Here is a 19971-nt window from a genome sequence, read left to right on the forward strand (position 1 = left end):
CATTCTCAAATGTAAAATAAACACAGGCACACGTCCTGCCCAACTCACTTCCTGTTTGCTAATGATTTCTCTGGGATTTTCTGGTGGAAATCCCATTCAGGGACTGAGGTTGGTTTCTTCCCTTCCTTTTTTTCCCCATTGCAAGGGTTAACTGCAATTCCTGGCTTGTTTGATCAAGTGAAACTCCTCCTTGGCTCACAAAACGCCTACTTTTCTCCAGAGCCTGTCTGTTAAAAAGGCTGCTTGCGCTGAACTGCACACACTCTTCAAGATGTCCTTCTGGGTGGCAGTCGTGGTTGCCTTGGTGGTCGGTCTTTTGGGGGTCCTCTACCTGATGGGCTTCTTCCGCCGAAGACGACCCAATGAACCCCCTTTGGACATAGGACTCATTCCCTGGCTTGGACATGCATTGCATTTCCGAAATGACAATCTGGATTTCCTGCAAAGCATGCAGAAGAAACATGGAGACATCTTCACCACCTTGATTGCAGGACAGTACTTCACTTTCTTGATGGACCCGTTGTCTTTCAGTGGCATCATCAGGGAATCCCGAAGCAAACTGGACTTTATTTCATTTGCAGCTGAGCTGGTCCTCAGGGTGTTTCGATTTGAAGCCTCCCACGACACTCACAAGATCATCGATGTCTCCAGCACGAAACATCTGAAGGGAGAGGGCCTGGTGGTGATGACTCAAGCCATGATGGATGCTTTACAGGCTGTCTTACTCCAGTGGCAAGAAACCTCCAAAGAGGATCCAAAATCCTGGAAAGAAGACGGCTTGTTCCACTTCTGTTACAACACGGTCTTCAGAGCTGGGTATCTGGCTTTGTACGGTACTGAACCAGCTAAAGGTAAAAACCAGAAAGAAAAGGCAAAACAAAAAGACCAGCATCACACCGAAGAGGTGTACATCGAATTCCGCAAATACGACAAACTCTTCCCACGTCTATCATACGCCTTGTTGACCCCGTGGGAGTGGGGCCAAATGAAGAACCTCTGGAACTATTTCTGGCAGGTGCTTTCGGTGAAGAACATCTACCAGAAGGACAACATCAGCCAGTGGATCAGTGACCAGGCTCAACAGCTGGCCGAAAGTGGAATTTCAGAAGAGATGAGAGACCGGTTCATGTTCCTGCTCCTTTGGGCCGCTCAAGGTAACACTGGTCCAGCTTCCTTCTGGCTTCTGGAGTACCTGATGAAGCATCCCAAAGCCATGGAAGAGGTCAAGAAGGAGATCCTGGAGGTAGTGAAGAAGTCAGGCCAAGAGGTGACCTCCCATGAGAAGCCCTTGAATGTCACCAAGGAGATGCTAAACCAAACGCCCATCCTGGACAGCGCTGTGGAAGAGACCCTGAGGTTGGTGACAGCGCCATTGTTGATCCGGCTGATTTTACAAGACATGGACTTGAAGCTCCACAATGGGAAGTCCTACCTGTTGCGTAAAGGTGACAAAATCGGCCTCTTTCCTTATCTCTCGGCCCACATGGATCCTGAAATCCATCCAGAGCCCCAGGTCTTCAAATATGACCGTTTCCTCAGCCAAAACGGCAACAAAAAGGAATTTTTTAAGAATGGCGAGAAGGTGAAATATTTCACCATGCCTTGGGGAGCTGGGACCTCCATGTGTCCCGGCCGCTACTTTGCCACTAACGAAATCAAGCTTTTCACCTTCCTGATGCTGGCTTGTTTTGATCTGGAACTGATCAATCAGCAGGAAGAGATCCCTCTCATCAACAAGACCCGTTATGGGTTTGGGGTGATGCAACCCATGAATGATGTCCAATTTAGGTACCGATGCCGGTGCTAAAGGCCAAGGCTGCGATCCACAAACGATGATCCAAGATAACCAGGGAGATTTCACCAATGAACTGGTTTATCTCTATGTAGTAGAATTTCTCTCCCTCCCCCCCCCTCTCTCTGTGTGTGTGTGTGTGTTAACCCCTTTATTTGTGCACACTTAGCTTAACTAGGGGTATGTCACTGGTGAACTAATTTATCTCTATGTTATGCGATCACACTCTGTGTGTGTGTGTGTGTGTGTTTGTGTGCATGTGTGTGTTAACTCCTTTTCCTTTTGCACACTTAGCTTTCACACGATAATCTAGGATAACCAGGGGTATGCCCCTGGTAAACTAATTTATCTCTATGCTATGGAATCAGACTCCCTCTGTGTGTGTGTGTGTGTGTGTGTGTGTGTGTGTGTGTGTGTGTGTGTGTGTGTGTGCGTTAACTCCTTATTTTCCTTTTGCACACTTAGCTTTCACACGATAATCTAGGATAACCAGGGGTATGTCCCTGGTAAACTAATTTATCTCTATGTTATGGAATCAGACTCTGTGTGTGTGTGTGTGTGTGTGTGTGTGTGTGTGTTAACTCCTTCTTTTCCTTTTGCACATTTAGCTTTCACACAATAATCTAGGATAACCAGGGATGTCTTACCAATGAACTGTTTATGTTATGAAATCAGGCTGTGTGTGTATGTCTGTCTGTCTCTCTTCGTATTAATTCCTTCCTTTCTTTTTGCACACTTAGCTTGCACTAAAAAACAATCCAGAAGCCTTCCTGAAATTAATCCTCCCAAATGGTTTTTCTTTCCTTCCTTTCCAGTTCAAGTTTAGCTTTCCAAACTTGCTATATTTTTTTAAGTGCATCCAGAGCCAGCATATTAATGTACACAAATGGAGTTGTGTCTTTTATTGATCTGAGGTTCCTAGTGAAATGTACTAAGGGGCTTTTGAAGAGACAGAGGAATTCCAGATAAGGGATTCTTCCTTTGTGAGTAGCAAAAATGCAGCTAGTCCTCAACTCAGGACCACAATTGACCCCAAAATCTCTATTGCTAAGTGAGACATCTGTTAAGTGAATTTTGCCCATTTTATGACTTTTCTTGCCACAGTTGTTAAGTGAATCACTGCAGTTGATTAGTTAGTAACCTGCTTGTTAAGTGAATCTGGCTTCACCATTGGCTTTGCTTGTCTGAAGGTCACAAACAAGGTCTGTGCCCTTGTTTTTATCAGATGTGGACAGAGGAAACATGAAGAAAAGTGAACTTTGGCTATGGCAAACATTGACCAAAGTGTCATTTTGCTGAGCTAGTAAAAACATGACAATGATAGAGATTGCAAAATTTTATTTTATTCTTCCAATGGAAAGCTAAGGAAAAAGGAAATAAATACCCACCCCTTTACAGTTTGTTTTTAAAAGCCATGCTCAAAGCTTTCTAAATCTCTGGAGGTTTTAAAGAAGAGATTGGACAGCCATTTGTCCAGAATGGAATAGAGATTCCTGCTTGAGCAGTGGGTTGGACTAGATGACCCCCAAGGTCCCTTCCAACTCTGTTATTCTGCATTTTGTTTGTGTGCTCGCTAGGAGATGAGCCCTATTTGAGGGGACAGCATCAAACCATCAATTCTGGCTTTATATGGGCACTCCTCGACTTACGACCACAACTGAGCCCCAAATTTCCATTGCTAAGTGAGACGGTTGTTAAGTAAGTTTTGCCCCATTGGAGATGCTGCAACGGTCGTAAGTATTGAAAACAGTCATAAGTGACTTTTTTTCAACACCATTGTAACTTTGAACAGTCACTAATCAAGCAGTCGTAAGTCGAGGACTATCTATAGTTATTATTTCTGCTTCATCATTGTAATAATTATTCTTTCTTTCATCAGACCCCCAAGGCACCCAAATTCACTTTCAAACAGAAATTCGTTTTATGTTTGCAAGTGAATTTTGTTATTTTTCCTGGCAGGGATGACTCAGAATTCCACAGTTCCTGGCTTCTGGCCAAGTTATTTCAAAACAGGGCAGGGGATGAAATAATTTAAATAAAGGAGATGAGAAGAACACAGCTTTAAAGCTCAACAATAATATAAAACAAAAGGAAAAATGAGAAACAGAATTGAAACTCTTCGCTAAAGGGAGAAGTGGAGGTTTATAGGTTTTTGTACAAATAGTCCTCAACTTACCACCATAGTGGAGCCCAAAATTTCTGTTATTAAGTGAGATATTTGTGAAGTGAATTTTACCTCATTTTACAACCTTTCTTACCACAAGAATCACTGAGGCTATTAAGTTAGTAACCCGGTTGTTAAGTGAATCCGGCTTCCCCATTGACTTTGTTTGTCAGAAGGATGCAAAATGGGGATCATGAAAGCCCGGGGACACTGCGACCGCTATAAATATGAATCAGTTGTCAAGTGTCCAAATTTTGATCACATGATCCTGGGGTTGTTCCAATGTCATCAAGTGTGGAAAAATAGTCATAAGTCCCTTTTGTTTGTACTGTTATAACTTTGAACGGTCACTAAACGAACAGCTGTAAGCCAACGACTACCGGTATAAATTTTCTTAAATAAATATATCAGAGCATTTTTCAGCTGAAAAGTTGTTGAGTACAAGCTATAAAATATATTCCAGGCAGCTCTCGACTTACAAGCATTCGTTTAGTGACTATTCAAAGTTACCAAAAGCACTGCTAAAAATGTGACTTAAAACCAGGCCTCGTCCTTACGACCGTCACAGCATCTTACAGTCATGTGATCAAAATTGGGTCCTTTCCAACTGGCATGTATTTATGACCGTTGCTGAGTCCCAGGGTCTCATAATCTCCATTTGTGATCTTCTCAGCTGGCCTCCGACAAGCAAAGCTAGTAGGGGGGGAAGGATTCACTTAATGACCATGTGATTCTCTTAACAACTGCAGGGATTTGCTTTACAACTGTGGCAGAAAAAGTGGTAAAATCGGGTGCAGCTCACTTAAATTAGTAACATGGTTGTTAAATTAAGGGCTTAGCAATGAAAATCCCCATCCTGATTGTGGTCATAAGTTGAGGACAACCTGTAGAATGAATTCTGATTGTCCCATCGTGAAATCAAAATTCTCACCAGGTGATCCTGTTCTTAATTCTGTAGTGCAAATGCAACATGGATTCACACCCCCCCCCAAATCCTTGCGTTGATATATTTTGCGTCGCCGTTTTGCTTTATTTCAAGAAACGGGTCGGACTAAATATCCTCTGAGGTTCCTTCGGACTTTGGAACTCTCGGATAAGCTATGTGCTAGCAACACTGGATTTAGAGCTTTATAGCTTTATTTATCTACCCACAGGTGTAGTTCAAGGACAAATTTAAGGTTGTTCTTTCCTGCTGTATATTGGTCTGTTCCCCTCAGAGTAAGCAATGAGGGGAGTCTAAAATATCTTTCTCTCTTTCTCTGCACAAAACAATTTGAGTATGCTATGAAGTAAGTAAGTAAGCTACTTAGGGATTAAAAAAAACAGCTGCAAGAGGAGAGGGATTTCTTCCATCTACAGGCTCTCTCTTGTGTCACTTTGCCAGAGGGAGATCTGGTTTCTTTCTTCCTCCTGTGATCGAATCGGTAGCAAGGCCTCTCCTTCCATGGCTCTGGGTTCAAGGTAAACAATTAACAAAGCAGCGCTGAGTTCTGACATGAAAGACACGGGCTTAAAAAAGTCATTTGATTCCCATCGTACACAAAAGGTGTTGGAAACCAGATTTTAAAAATAGAATTTTGACTTTCTTTCTTTCTTTCTTTCTTTCTTTCTTTCTTTCTTTCTTTCTTTCTTTCTTTCTTTCTTTCTTTCTTTCTTTCTTTCTTTCTTTTTCTTTCTTTCTTTTTTCTCCTTTCATTCTCTTCTCACTTTCTCTTCTCTCCTCCCTTCCTTCCTTCTCTTACTCACCTTTTCTTCTGACTTTCCCTTCTCTTCCTTCGCTCCCTCCCTTTTTCTTTCCTTCCTTCCTCCCTCCCCCTTCCTTCCTTCCTTCTCTTACTCACCTTTCCCTTCTCTTCTTCCTTCTCTCGTACCCTCTCTCTTCTTTCTTTCCTTCCTTCCTTCCTTCCTTCCTTCCTTCCTTCCTTCCTTCCTTCCTTCCTTCCTTCCTTCCTTCCTTCCTTCCTTCTATCAAGGTCACTCTCTTTCTGACCTGGAGCCCACATGTACATGATTGCTAACTGACCCATATATTCCATGAAAATAAAACCTGGGTCTGTGTTGGCTTCCTGGGGGTTTTGCTTTTGAAATCCATTGCTCAACAAGCTGCAGCTTATTTAAGCTAAACAAAGCCAAGTGAGTCTGTGCAGTTGCTTAAGTAAATGATCTTTTTGAAGTTAGCGCTTAGTCATATTTGAGATGATAAGAACTGCTTCAGAAGACCTGAATGGACTCTGCTTATGGGCATTTTCAAAACAGGGAGTCCTCGACTTACACCTATTCATTTAGTGACTATTTAAAGTTTCACTTTAAAAAGTGACATGACCATTTTTCCCAATTACGACCGCCACATGATCAAAATTTAGACGCTTGGCCACTGACTCATACTTATGACCTTTGCGGTGTCCCAGAGTCACATGATCCCCTTTTGTGACAAGCAAAGTCAATGGGGGAAGCCAGATTCACTTAACAGCCATAAGACTAACTTAAAAATTGCAGTGATTCACTTAATAACGGGGAGAAGAAAATTCACAAGCTGGGGCCAAACTCACTTAGCAATGGAGATTTGGGTCTCAATTTTGGTCATATGTCGAGGACTCTCTGTACTAAGAAGAACAAAGCAACTCCAGAGTTACCAGCACTAGCAAAAGCTACAAAGAACCACAGCAACAAACATTTATTTGGATTAGAGTATTTATTTACTGGGGCATATAGCCACACATATAAATAGGTAGGTCTGTTTTCTTAAATAATTGGGAAATCAAAAGGCAGCCCTGCAATTTAATTTTTTTCTGTTCCACTAGGCTATTTTTCTTTTTCTTTCTTTTTTTTTGTAAAAAAAAGTCAACACGAGGAAGAAAAAATAGTTCAGTTATTTGATTAAAAAAAACACAGCAAATCGGTTGCTTTAAAACAGATGAAGCAATAAGACTGGATCTCTTGATTGCAAAACTAGGTTCCTACGGTGATAAACAGCCAGACAATTCATTCTTCATTGCAAAAGAAGCAGTAACCAACTAATTTGAAAAGAACAGCTGGTAGTTTGTCCAAAGGCCTGCATGCAGCTTGACTGGCTTACACGAGCCACCTCAGGAGGAGTATCATGTCTAGGATTATTTTTGCAGGAAGCTATAACACATTGTGATTGTGATTGAAATTACGGGTGTTCTCAGGGTGACAATGATTTATTGTCTGAGTATTGTTGCGTATTTTCGCCCTAGGATATTCACATGTCAAAAGCCAGAGCTGTAAAGCCATCAAAACTCATCCAACTGTTAATGAAATTTACTCTGTTGTTTAATGCAAAGTTTTATTAGGTGTGTATGTATGTATGTATTTTCAGCAAAGGCTGAAGTTTTCTAAGGCAGAGCGATTTTCTTTCCTAATACAACGAGCTTTCTCTGCACCTGTGAATGTAGAATGCAACAGGGGGAAAAGAAATAAAGGCAACAAAAGGAAACTGTTTAATTAATTATTTAACATTGACATCGGATAATTAATAATTATTAAATCTAAAAGATTCATAAAACAAAATTCATAAACCAGTTTATAGTCAATTAATTCAGTTTATTAATTTCATTTTGATTAAATAAATTCTTTAATTAGTTAAATAATTAAGATTAAATTAAATTTAGTTTAATAAAACTACCTTTAATTAAATTAAAATGAAAAATGAATTTAAATCTAAATCTTCTATATATCTTTTTTTGTGAAATGTTGTAAGGTGTGTGGACATTTGCATGCTCACCTGATGGGGAACAACAGATAGAAAATATTGTCTAGATTCTTCTCCCCTCCCCCTCTAAAAAACAGATTTTTCATAAATACTTTCTTTTTTTGCAAAAAAATAAAATAAAATAAGCCAGAGATTTCATAAGCTCCTTCTGTGGGTTGCCTCCATCTTTAAATTGCTTTTGGAAAAAGATAATCTTTCAGGTTTAAGATAATCCCTTAGGAATCACCCAACTTTCACTTTCTCCAATCTGTTAATTATTCCACTTTGTTGAGAATGTGAGAGGAACCTTACTATCTATATAAATAAAAATGTAAATGTTCGTTTGTTCAAAATCTTAAATCTCTGAAAGTTCTTCACCGATTCTTTTGAAATTTTGACACAACGTTGCATTCGAATACGCGCGTGTTTTTATGTTTTTATATACCTACTATTATATAGATGTCACACCTGTGACAGGTAAAAACATGCTTTTTTGAAAAACAGCGCCATCTGTTGGACATAAAAGCAACACACGCTATGATTTCAGACAATCTTTATATCTGCACAGACAATGGAACAACAAAAAATATTGTATACCCACAAGCATTGTGAAATTAAACATATTACAAACAGGCGCTTTCTCTTTTCTTTCTTTTCCATTTAACCAGACTGAGCCACAGCAACACGTGGCTAGGTACAGCTAGTAAAATAAATAAAATGCATCCCTCTGTTGTGGCTGTGGCCTCTTCCGTGATCCTAATAAATGTCTCAGCCTGCACACTTCTGAATGCTCGGCAATGTGCTGCTTAGCGGGGAGCCACAGAAAGCCAGAAAGAGATTGTGTGAGGGTGGCTTTGTTGGCTACACAGCCGTCACACCATACTTTGAAGAGAGGAGGACTCTTTTCCTTTCACGTTCGGCCACAAAATTTCTCAGCTTGGTGGTGGAGAAGGTCACCGTGGCTTGTTGGTGTTCGTCCAAGCCGGTCTCCTGCAGCCATGAAGACTGAAGACATTCTGTGGCTGTTGGTCTTCTCCTGGAAGGAAACAGAACATGGAGGTCGAAGCCTCATCAGAGAAGTCAAGTAGGGAAAACCATAATCGTTCTTGGTTTTTTTCCAAAAAGGAGAAGGAAAAGGAGGAGGAGAAGGAGGAGGAGGAGGAGAAGGAGAAGCTTTCAAGATCTATGAGAAGAAAAAGCAGAGGTGAATCATCTAGAGAAGGTTCTCCATCCTAGACAGCTGGTGATGGGAGCAAAAGAGGGACTCTCTTTAATAGAATAACAGAATTGGAAGGACCCTTGGAGGTCTTCTAGTCCAACCTCCTGCTCAAGTAGAAAGCCCTATTTCTTAAAAACTCTCCAGTGATGGAGCAGCCTCAACTTCTCCAGGCAAGCTCTTCCACTGATTAATTGTTCCCATTGTCAGAAAATTCTTCCTTAATCCCAGGTTTGTTCTCTCCTTGATGAGTTTCCACCCGTTGTTTCTTCTCCTGCCCTCAGGTGCTTTTGAGAAGAGGTTGATTCCCCCCCCCTCCTTTGTGCCAGCCCCTCAAATGTTGACCAATCTTTAAATAACTGTTTTAAGTAACAAGAAGCGCTTTTGATTAATGTTTCTTTGAAGCACAAATGGGGCAAAACTCACTTAACAAATATCTCGCTTAGAAACCAATTTTTTTGGCTCAGTTGTGGTTGTAGATCGAGGACTACTTGAACTTAATTGAGATGATCTGGGACAGAAAAAAAAATATATCTGCAATGTTCCTGCCTCTGCCACCTTTTCAGAAACTATCACTGCAAAGTCTTTGATAATATCTAATTAAAAGTCATGCCCATTAAGTTGCATTTCTCCAGATATTTCAAAAGTCATATTTGTAAGGAGAACAGGGGCAGGCTAATCTTCTCCTCCTCCTTCTCCGTCTCCTCCTCCTCCTTCTCTGTCTCCTTTTCCTTCTCCTCCTTGTCTATCTCCTCCTCCTTCTCCTCCTCCTTCTCTTTTCCTTCTCCTTCTCCTCCTCCTCCTTCGTCTCCTCCTCCTCCTCCTCCTTCTCTTTTCCTTCTTCTCCTTCTCCTCCTCCTCCTTGTCTATCTCCTTCTTCTCCTCCTCTTCCTCCTTCTCTGCCTCTTCCTCCTCCTCCTTCTCTTTTATTTCTCCTTCTCCTCCTCCTTGTCTATCTCCTCCCCCTTCTCCTCTCCTCCTCCTCCTCCTCCTCCTCCTCTTTTCCTCCTCCTCCTCCTCCTTGTCTATCTCCTCCTCCTCCTCCTCCTCCTCCTCCTCCTCCTCCTCCTCCTCCTCGTCTTAAATACTTCTGAGGGCAGTCCATTGTAACTTTGAACTGGTCATAAGTCGAGGACTACCTGTATTTGTTGCTTTTCCAGGAATTTCACAAAATGGTGTGAGGGTGGTGGTAGAATGATTAAAAACAACCTAAACAATAACTTTTATTGCCTCTTGTAATACAGGCAGGCCTCAACTTACAACCATTCATTTAGTGACAGTTCAAAGTTACAACAGCACTGAATAAAGTGACTTATGACCATTTTTTCACACTTATGACCGTTGCAGCATTCTCTTGGTCATGGGTTTATATTCAGATGCTTGACAACTGACTCATATTTATGACGGTCGCGGTGTCCCGGGGTCATATGATCCCCTTTTGCGAACTTCTTACAAGCCAAGTCAGTGGGGAAGCCCAGATTCACTTAACAACTGTATGATTCAGTTAATAACTGCAGTGATTCACTTAACAACTGTGGCAAGAAAGGTTGTAAAATGGGGCAAAACTCACTTAACAACTGTATCGCTTAGCAATAGAAATTTTGGACTAAATTGTGGATGTACATTGAGGACTATCTATACATTTTGCTATGAGCAAAAATGTCTCTCATAGCAAATCAGGAATTGACTTTATGACTGTAGTATTCTCTGTGCAAGTAATCCTCGACTTGTGGCCACAATTACCATTGCTAAGCAAGGTGGTTGTTAAGGGAATCATGTCCGATTTTACAACCTTTCCAACTAGATTCTCTTCCAGCACTTATAAAATTTCCTATCACTATCACACCAGCACCCTTATGTGTGATTCTGATTATCCTTGCGCCTTTATTGTCGTGCTGTATTTTATTTGCGTCTGTTTAATTTCACTAACAGAGACAGCTGGCAAACATCTGCCTTCAATAAATAGAAGAAATACAGGTAGTTCTCAGCTTATAGTTTATTTAATGATTGTTTAAAGTTACAACAGCCATGAAAAAACTGACTTATGGCTGTTTTTCACACAACCGTTGCAGCATCTCCATGTTCACCTGATCAAAATTTGGGTGCTTGGCAACTGACTCATAGTTATGACGGTTCATTTAACAACCATGTGAGTAACTTAACAACTGCAATTATTCACTTAACAACTGCCTCCAGAAATGGTGAATGCTCCAACACTGAAAGGTTTTTAAGAAGAGACTGGACAGCCATTTGTCTGAACTCGTATAGGTTTCCTGTCTGAGCAGAGGGTTGGACTAGATGATCTCCAAGTCCTTCCAACTTTACTATTATTATTATTTAACTATGGCTAGAAAGGTTGTAAAATGGGGCAAAACTCACTTAACAAATGTCTCACTTAGCAACAGAAATTTTGGGCTCAATTGTCATAAGTTGAGGACTACTTATATATCAAATATGTTTCTAATTTTGGAAAAAGCCTGTAGCCAAATGTTCTGCCAGCAAAGGAAGCCCCTGGTCAGCATCCAGTAGAAGAATATAGAGTACAGAATAACAGTTGGAAGGGATCTTGGAGGTCATCTAGTCCAACACCCTGCTCAAGCAGGAAATGCTATAGCAGTGGTGGCGAACCTATGGCACGGGTGCCAGAGGCGGCACTCAGAGCCCTTTCTGTGGGCACGCGCACCGTCGTCCCAGTCCTAAGTCTTCAGCTGGATTTTATAAAACCTTTTCACTTTAGGCCTCCACTGCCATGTGCAAAAAAAAGAAAGGTTCAATCAATCAGTCAATTTCAACTTCTCGCGGGAAAGTTGGAATTGATTGATTGAACTTTTTAGTCCCACCCAGTCTGCTTTTACCACCGCAGCCACACCCACCCAATTGGCCACACCCACCCGGCACCCGACAATGCCTAAGTGGGTTTTGGGTTGCAGTTTGGGCACTCTGTCTCTAAAAGGTTCGCCACCACTGTGCTATATCATTTCAAAAAAGTGGCTGTCCAATATGGCTGTCCAAAGTGGCTGTCCAATGTGGCTGTCCAAAGCCTCCAGTGTCCTGTCCATTACAGGATTGTGGACCACAGGTACCCTGGTACAACCAATTAAACCCAAAATTTATGTTGCTGAGACATTTGTTAAGTGAGTTTTGCCCCATTTTAAGACCTTCCCTGCCACAGTTGTAAAGCGAATCACTGCAGTTAAGCTGGCTTCCCTCTTAGTGTTGCTTGGCAGCAGGTCGCAAAAGGGAATCACGTGACCCCAGGACATTGCGACTGTCATATAGGGTTTAAGGCCTATATTGGATTCTGTGGGATGCATCTTAAAGGACGCACCCCAAAAACGTAGAGATCAGGTTAACTCTGAGGAGGTCAAAGCTTTTTACAGGATGAAAGTTTCCCTGGAATTATTGGGAGGAACTCCCCCTTTTTGGCTCTTCCAGCTGGGATTTCCGCAATCAGAGCTTGAAGAACAAATGCAACGGGAAGCCAGCACCGGAAAGAGAGGTTTAATCGCGGAGCTCAAAGTTGAGTGACAATTCAGCATGAATCCCCGCTAGCTAGGAAAAGTGTTCCCCAAGCATGAGTTTCTATACCAGTGGTTCTCAACCTTTTTAATGCTGCGACCCCCAACCGGTCGTAAGTCGAGGACTACTCAACCGCTCGTAAGTCGAGGACTACTCAACTGGTGCAGCACCGTTTGCAGAATGGGACTTTTGGCGGGCTCAGCAGGGCAGAGACAGCCTGGACAATTCCTATTGGCTTTTGAAAGCCAATAGAATTAGACTCTATTCAAGAGAGTCTATTCTATTGGCTTTCAAAAGCCAATAGAATAAAAGGGAGTAGCACAGCTAAGGAAAAGGGGGAAAAAATGGCAGACTGCGTTGTTTGGCGACCCCTTTGAAGTGGTCGTTCGACCCCAAATGGGGTCCCGACCCACAGGTGGAGAACCACTGCTCTATACCTTTTCTTGGTTTTCAAAACTCTCATTTCTGATTTGTAGAGCAGTGTCTATTGATGGGTGAATTTATTAGATATTGCTCAGGAAAAAAGGTTAATCCTTGCCTCGGGAGGATCTGATATGTTTCTATTTGTTACCTATTTGTTATTATTATGTATGTCTTTTTGGGTCCTTGTTTTAATCCTGGCCGGTCTTAGTTGTTGATAGCCGGTTTGCATTCTGGCGGTTAAGCTTATTTTAAATGTTTAAGCTGACACTTTGTATCTGGTATGTTAAGTGTTTGTTCACCTGGGGTTGCTTAGGTTGGACCTGAGTCAGACTGATTTTCTTTGCATTGGTTTTTTTTTTCCTGTATTGGCTAATGTATTTTGTTTGATTAAATTATATCCTTTTATTGGGGTGAAGAGGGTTTCTCATCAGTTCCCCCATTTTGGGCTATCACTGGTGTTCCAATGATTAGCCCAACTGATTCTAGATCAGTGTTTCTCAACCTTGACAATTTTAAGGCATGTGGACTTCAACTCCCAGAATTCCACAGCCAGCAATGCTGGCTGTGGAATTCTGGGAGTTGAAGTCCACATGCCTTAAAATTGTCAAGGTTGAGAAACACTGTTCTAGATAGACCTGATAGTGACGATCAATTTGGCACATCATGCTTGTTAGTTCTGGTAGGGACCGTGCAGATCTTGCGGCATCTTAAGCCTAAAGGGATTAACTGACATAGGCAAGAAAGGATGACTCTGCCTACGATGACTGTGATTATGCTTGCAATGAGAATTTTTAACCAGTGAAAGTCTGGTAACCATGAAAAGAGCCAGGAGGGGTCCCAGGATGGTTGGTTGTGCCCAATATTTTGTGCCAATTCTTTCAGATGTTTAATGTCTTGTTCAATTAGTCCAGATTGGTCGTATAGGTTGAAACAGCAAAGTACGCGGAATTCTTCACAGCCATGATTATGCCTTAATAATAAGTAATCAGTAGCTGCTCGATTCTTGAGGGTTGCTTCCCTGACTTGCCTCAGTTCTTTGTTTAGGCCATCAGGGGCATCAGAGGTGGTATTCAGACTTTTTGCTGGGGTGCATGCCAAGCTGTTGAGGTTCCTGGAATTACTTACTGCCAGTCCTGGCACTCCCACTAGCGAAATAGCCAATGCAACATATTCTGCTGTAGTGATATATATATATATATCATATACTCCCTTGACTCAGCTGGCAAAGAGGGAGGAGAGCCTGTGGCTTGGTGGTTAAATCACTGCCTAGTATGTAAACTGCCCAGGTTCGAATCCCATGAAGGGTGTGGCTAACTGACAAGAGCAGAATGAGCTCAAAATGGCCATCTTAGTCTCCCAATTTAATTCTTTAATTCTTTGTCAGAAAAAGAAATTTGTATTTGTAATGTTTCTCAGTTGCGACTTGAGCCTGCTTAACGCCCCTAGTTGGGGGCTGCAAGGCAAAAGAGATTGTAAAAAGTAAAACTGCAGTATAGCAGTTAAAAAATGTCAAGGTGTAATCAATTAGACATCTGTCTGAAAAACTTCCTGAGTGCAGAAACCCAAACTGTTTCATGGAGGGAAATGACAGCTGCCCCTGTTACTCATTTTCCTTCTTGTAAGTAAGAGGAATAGTTCTAAATAAGGTGAATAGTTCTAATTCTGGCTTTTGCAAGAGGGTGTCAGTCAGATCTGGCCGGGGCAATTCAGCGTCCTGTACTAAGTGTAAGCAGTTGACAGTTCAGCAGGCATGAAGGTGGCTGAGTTTAGGTGATGTTCTCCGATATAAATAACTCTGCTTTGTATTGGGCTAGGCACTGTTGTGTGAATGCTTGTGTTTGTGATTTGTAGCAGTGTAGCAAACACATTACGGGGAACTGGTAAGGTGAGGGAATGACCTAGGACTAAGTCTTTTGATTGCTTAACCAGTTCCACTGTGGCAGCCACTGCTCTTAATCGGGGAACAGTTCCTCTTGCTACAGGTCTAACTGGACAGAATAATAGGCTACTACTCTGAGGGTCAGACCGAATTTTTGTGCCAGCACCCTGAACCCATACCCACACCTCTTCGTGGACAAAGAGAAGAAGAAAAGGCTTTTGGTAATCAGGGAGACCCAGGTGAGGGTGGAGGCTAGAGTTTGCTTTATCCTTTGGAAGGTGTTAGTTAATTCTTTTGTCCATTCAATGGGGTCTGGTTGACCCTTGTCAGTTAATTGGATCAAAGGTTTTGCCATTTCACCAAATGAAGGAATCTATGAGCGGCAGAATCCCAAGACTCCTAGTAGGGCTCGAACCTGACTTTTGATGTGTGGATCCTTCATTCCCAGTATTGTTTTAATCCTGTCTAGAGCCAGTTTTCGAGTTCCAGGGGCTGTGATGTATGTATGTCACTTCTTGCTTTAGGTATTGGAGCTTAGTAGGTGAAGCTTTGTGTCCTCTATCGCTCACGCATTGGAGTAAGTGGTAAGTGTCTGTCCTGCAGCTGTCTTCTGACTGTGAGGCTAGTAATAGGTCATCTACATATTGGAACAAGGTGGAGTTTGGGGGCAGTGAGATGGAGGCCAGGTCTGCCTTTAAATTTTGAGAAAAAAGTGTGGGTGACTCGGTGTAGCCTTGGGACAAGCGAGTCCATGTATATTGTTGCTCTTCCCATATGAAGGCAAACAGGTATTGGGACGCTGGGTCAACTGGGATACTGAAGAAAGCTGTGCAGAGATCCACTACTCTAAAGTGGGTAGCTGACACTGGCACTTCCGTAATTATAGTGGCCGGGTTAGGCACCACTGTTGTTCTAGGGATCACGTGACTGTTGACTGCTCTGAGGCCATGAACGAAATGGTAAATGGATCTTCCTTCTTTGTTGAGTCGGGAAGATAGGGGTATTGCAGGGAGAGGTACATTTGGCAAGACTCCCTGTTCCAAAGATGCTTTTATAAGTTTTCTGATTGGATCTATGGCTTCAACTTATATTTTGTATTGGGGAATGGGAGTGGGCGTGCCTTAACATGGATCTGGACTGGGGTGGCTCCTTTTATCAAGCCCACCTCGGTAAATTCCCATCCCCAAAGAGAGTCTGGTAAGCTTCTCAGGTCTAAGGGTAGCTGTTTCTCCTCCTCCCCCTGCTGTGTGGTTAAAAGGCAGGTGTGTTTAATCGGGATATACAAAACCAGCCCCTTTCCTGTGCATTTGATGGTGGCCCTCGGCTTGCAGAGCAGATCTCTGCCTAAGAGGGACAGGGGTGATTGGGGACAAACAGTGAGTGCGTGTTTCAGCGAAAAGGGGCCGATTTCAACTTGAATGTATTTTGTGAAGGCTACGGGAGTTACTTTCCCTCCCACTCCGATTATGTCACCACTTGCGCCGAGCGCCATGGATCCGTTGAAGGGTGGTGTCAATGCTGCGAATACTGTATATTCTTGCTTTGACAATATGCAAAACTGTCTGGTATTTATTGGGTTAATACTTAGCTTAGAGTGGGGGGGGAAACCCGGGAAAGAAAGAGGAAGTAAACTTTTGACCTTCACACTAATTGGATAATGTGACCTGTGACTGCATGAGAAGGGAGGGGTTTAGCAAGAAAAGCTTGATGCCAGCGAAAGGAAGTTCAGATTCTGGCATCAACCCGTCCATCATGGTGACCGGCAAAACTGTAGCTCTGCAATAAAGACTTTAGGAAACATGCCTGAAAGTTCTTTGAAGTGCTTCATTAGTCGGAACCTGTGACAGGTGGTTCGGTAATGAGTGATGAAGTGGCTCCTGTGTCAAGTAAACACTCGTAATTTTTCCCTCCTATAGTGAGTGTAATTAGGGGTTCTCCATCAGGGCCTTTCCTTAAGAGGACAGCTAGCCTCTGAAATGTGGTTTGAAATTCCTGTGACTCTCCTTCTAGTCAGGACATTTCGTATTCTTGCCGTTCCCATTGAGGTCAGGCTTGCTATCTATCTCTGTCCCAGTGGTGTGAGGCTTCTCTAGGGAAAGGGGGTCTCAGTGGGTTATGACAATTCCAGCTCTCCCTGTTTTGGTTATCCCAGCAATTTTTGCTAAAATCTCCCACACTGGAGGCAATGCCTGCAAAAAAATTCTCTGTTATGTTTGCATTACCAGCATCTTTTTCTTTGCTGGAGGGGTTGGTGTTGTCTTTGCCTACTATCCTCGTTTAACATTGCCAAGCTTGTAGGTCCTCCCTCTTTCTGCTCTACATCTCTTTTCTTTCTCTCTCTCTTTTTCTGCTTTCTTTCTTTCCTTTTCTTCTTCAACCAATTTTTCTCTCTGGTCGAACACAAGTTTGTGATTCTATGCAACTCTGAGATTTCTATTGCCGACCAGTTGGAGGCTATTTTATGAAAGTGCCCATAGATGTCACCTTCCGATTGATCCACAAAGGCAGTGGCTAGAATTTTTTGGTCCGTTTGGCACTTTAAATCTAAATGGGCAAATGCCGCCCTGGCTTCTAGGAGGCAGACCCAGAAGGCATCTGGGATTTCTTTATCCCTCTGCATTATTCGCTGGAATTTGGACCAGCTCAGGGGCTTCCTCCCTGTCTCCTGGAGGGCTTCCATTAGGTTATCCTTTGCCCTTGTATATCCGTCCCAATGATTCATGTAGTTATACTCCCAGTCTGGGCGGTTCAGTGGCCAGGCGACTCTGGCGGTTGTTGTTATTGGTCACCTGGCTATTTCCTCAATCTTTTTGAAAAGTTTCATTAATTCATCTTTCATGCAATAGTTGGGTAACATTTCCCCAGGACGGGTTGTGGGTCTGCTCGGAAGAAGGCGGTATCCCGCTTCCAAATGATTAAGTCAGCCGGGGAGAAAGGTGTGTGTGTTAAAACATAGTCAAGCTGACCACTCTGCCACCTGACTATGGGCCTGCTCAGCAGAGGGGCCATGAGTTTTGATTCTGAGTTGTCCAAGGATGTTTGAGCTCAATTTGTGTCTTGTCTAGGTTCTTTGATCTGGAGAGTTCAGCCCAGCAATACTAATCGGGTAGCTGAGCTGGTTCTATTCTGGACCTAAGTGCTTTCATGGTTTTAAATTTGAATTTACCACCTTCTGGTCAAATCTGTCTCCCACACTCATTTTTAAGCAAATCCCATTTTTTTTGCACAATTTCTCTACCTATCACTTTTCCATTCCTGGCTGAACAGGTAGCCGATTCCCATTCCAGGCCTCAAGCAAGTCTTTCACAGGGGAGCCTACCTTGAACCTTGAGCTAGAGCATCCCATGATACCCATATTTCCAATGTAGGGATTCACTTCGGCTCTGCCGGGTCCTGACAACTTGAAGCCTTCCACCAACCATTGCAGTTTTTGGACCAGAAAGGGGTCCAGGAGGACTCTAGTTCCCTAACAGAATACGGGTTGCTCCTTCAGGGATTCTCCTGCCACAGTTTCAGACCAAAAAGGGGTCTGCGAGTACTCTTCAGCTGCCCGCAGAGAGTACAGGCCGCTCTTTTACCGGCCTTACCTTCTCTTTTCATCTAACCACAGTTTGGAGACTTCCAATGTCCGGGAGGACCTTTGCTTGCTTTTCAGAGGTAAGGGACACTCTAGACTGGAGCTTAATTTTCTGAAGTTGCACTGGTGGGAGGGCCTGGTCTACCAATACAGAAATTTCTCCGATGCTTTTGTTGCCCGCTTGGCTCCTCTCTCTTTCTCAGAAGGTCCCATGTTCCGGTGCCCCTCCTTGCTTTCCTAGATCCTACTGGTCATGGCGCCAGAAGAACTACCAGGAGGCTGGGGAGGGGCGACTAGAGGGCACACAAAGGGAGTAGGATCCAGCTGTTGTCGGAGGAGGGTGTCCACACATACATTCACACACTTCTTTTCATTCTCTAGGACCCTTTTAAATCTAGAAATTTTAATTTGGCAGTACTCACCATCTTTCCAGGTAGCTGCTTGAGTGCAAGTCTCAATGACTCCCTTTAATACCCCATTGCTGACCAGGCAGGGTCCGTGGAGGTTTTCCCACAGATAAAGCATCTGCTGATGGCTGGGAAATGGCTCTTCCAGGTTCAGTCCAGTGGCTGGGTGAGCTGAGAGTCCCTTTGTGGTTGCCAGGAAATTGTTGAGAGGGTGTTTTTTTCCTGTATTGGCTAATATATTTTGTTTGCTTAAATTATATCCTTTTATTGGGGTAAAAGGGATTTCTCATCAAAATCATCCCGGCTCCCTCCAAATTTTAGGGGAGCCCCACATTTAACCCTTTTATTTGAATGTTGTAAAAGGCTGCCGTGTTGAGATAATTCATTTTTTTTCTGCAGAGGATAGCTTCTTAGGTAAATGGTGCAATTCTTGCTCAGCCAGATTTCAAGAATCCAGCCTTAGGATCACAATCTGTGTAAAATTATCTCCTGCATGGAAGATCAGCCCTCTTTCTCAGATGTGGACAGAGGAAACATGAAGAAAAGTGAAATTTGGCTATGGCAAACATTGATCAAAGTGTCATTTTTGCTGAGCTAGTAAAAACATGGCAATGATAGAGATTGCAAAATTTTATTTTATTTTTCCAATGAAAAGCTAAGAAAAAAGAAAATAAATACCCACCCCTTTACAGTTTTTTTTAAAGCTATGCTCAAGGGCAGCCAGAAAGCTTTCTAAATCACTGGAGGTTTTTAAGAAGAGATTGGACAGCCATTTGTCCAGAGTGGAATAGAGATTCCTGCTTGAGCAGTGGGTTGGACTAGATAACCCCCAAAGTCCCTTCCAACTCTGTTATTCTGCATTCTGTTTATGTGGTCTTTAGGAGATGAGCCCTATTTGGAAATTTGGAGGAGTTGCTCAGACATTACCCCTGAATTGTATCTGAAGAGGGATGAGAGGGAAGAAAGGAGAGGAGAGAGAAAAGAGTAAAGGAGGGGAGAAGGAAGTAGGAAGGTTGGAGGAGAAGAGGAGAAGTGGGGAGAAAGGAGAGGAGAGTGGTGAAGGAGAGGAGAGGAAGAAGAGGGAAGTAGGGAAGAGAAGAAAGGGAGAAAGAAGGTAGAGAAGAAGGAGTGCGGATACGGTGAAAGGGGAAATGGGCGAGCAACACCAAAAGTCATGTGTATGTATTTATTTCATTTTATTAAAAGTATCTTATATATGAATGTAAAAAGAATGTATGTTAACATATGATAAATATTATGGTATATGTATGGGGGAGAGCTT

General features: G+C 42.7%; 2 protein-coding genes across 3 annotated transcripts in view; one reads left to right on the forward strand and one right to left on the reverse strand.

Moving 5' to 3' along the window:
- The first annotated feature begins 235 nt into the window (after window positions 1-235).
- On the forward strand, window positions 236-3889 carry LOC120318058 (7-alpha-hydroxycholest-4-en-3-one 12-alpha-hydroxylase). The gene has a single exon (XM_039365291.1). The coding sequence runs from the start codon at window positions 272-274 to the stop codon at window positions 1805-1807; it is 1536 nt and encodes a 511-aa protein (XP_039221225.1). The 5' UTR covers window positions 236-271; the 3' UTR covers window positions 1808-3889.
- Window positions 3890-8308: 4419 nt separating this feature from the next.
- The window catches only part of LOC120318055 (striated muscle preferentially expressed protein kinase-like), an 83096-nt gene continuing 71433 nt past the window's right edge, over window positions 8309-19971 (reverse strand). For both annotated transcript variants that reach the window (XR_005559398.1, XM_039365285.1), the window contains one exon: window positions 8309-8704. Coding sequence is in view for 1 of the 2 variants with exons in the window: in XM_039365285.1 (XP_039221219.1) it covers window positions 8530-8704 (175 nt within the window). In the remaining variant the exon portion in view is untranslated. The remainder of the gene's footprint in view (window positions 8705-19971) is intronic.

This window comes from Crotalus tigris, unplaced genomic scaffold (genome assembly GCF_016545835.1).
Source record: "Crotalus tigris isolate CLP2741 ecotype Arizona unplaced genomic scaffold, ASM1654583v1 scf7180000020019.1302030, whole genome shotgun sequence".
NCBI lineage: Eukaryota > Metazoa > Chordata > Lepidosauria > Squamata > Viperidae > Crotalus > Crotalus tigris.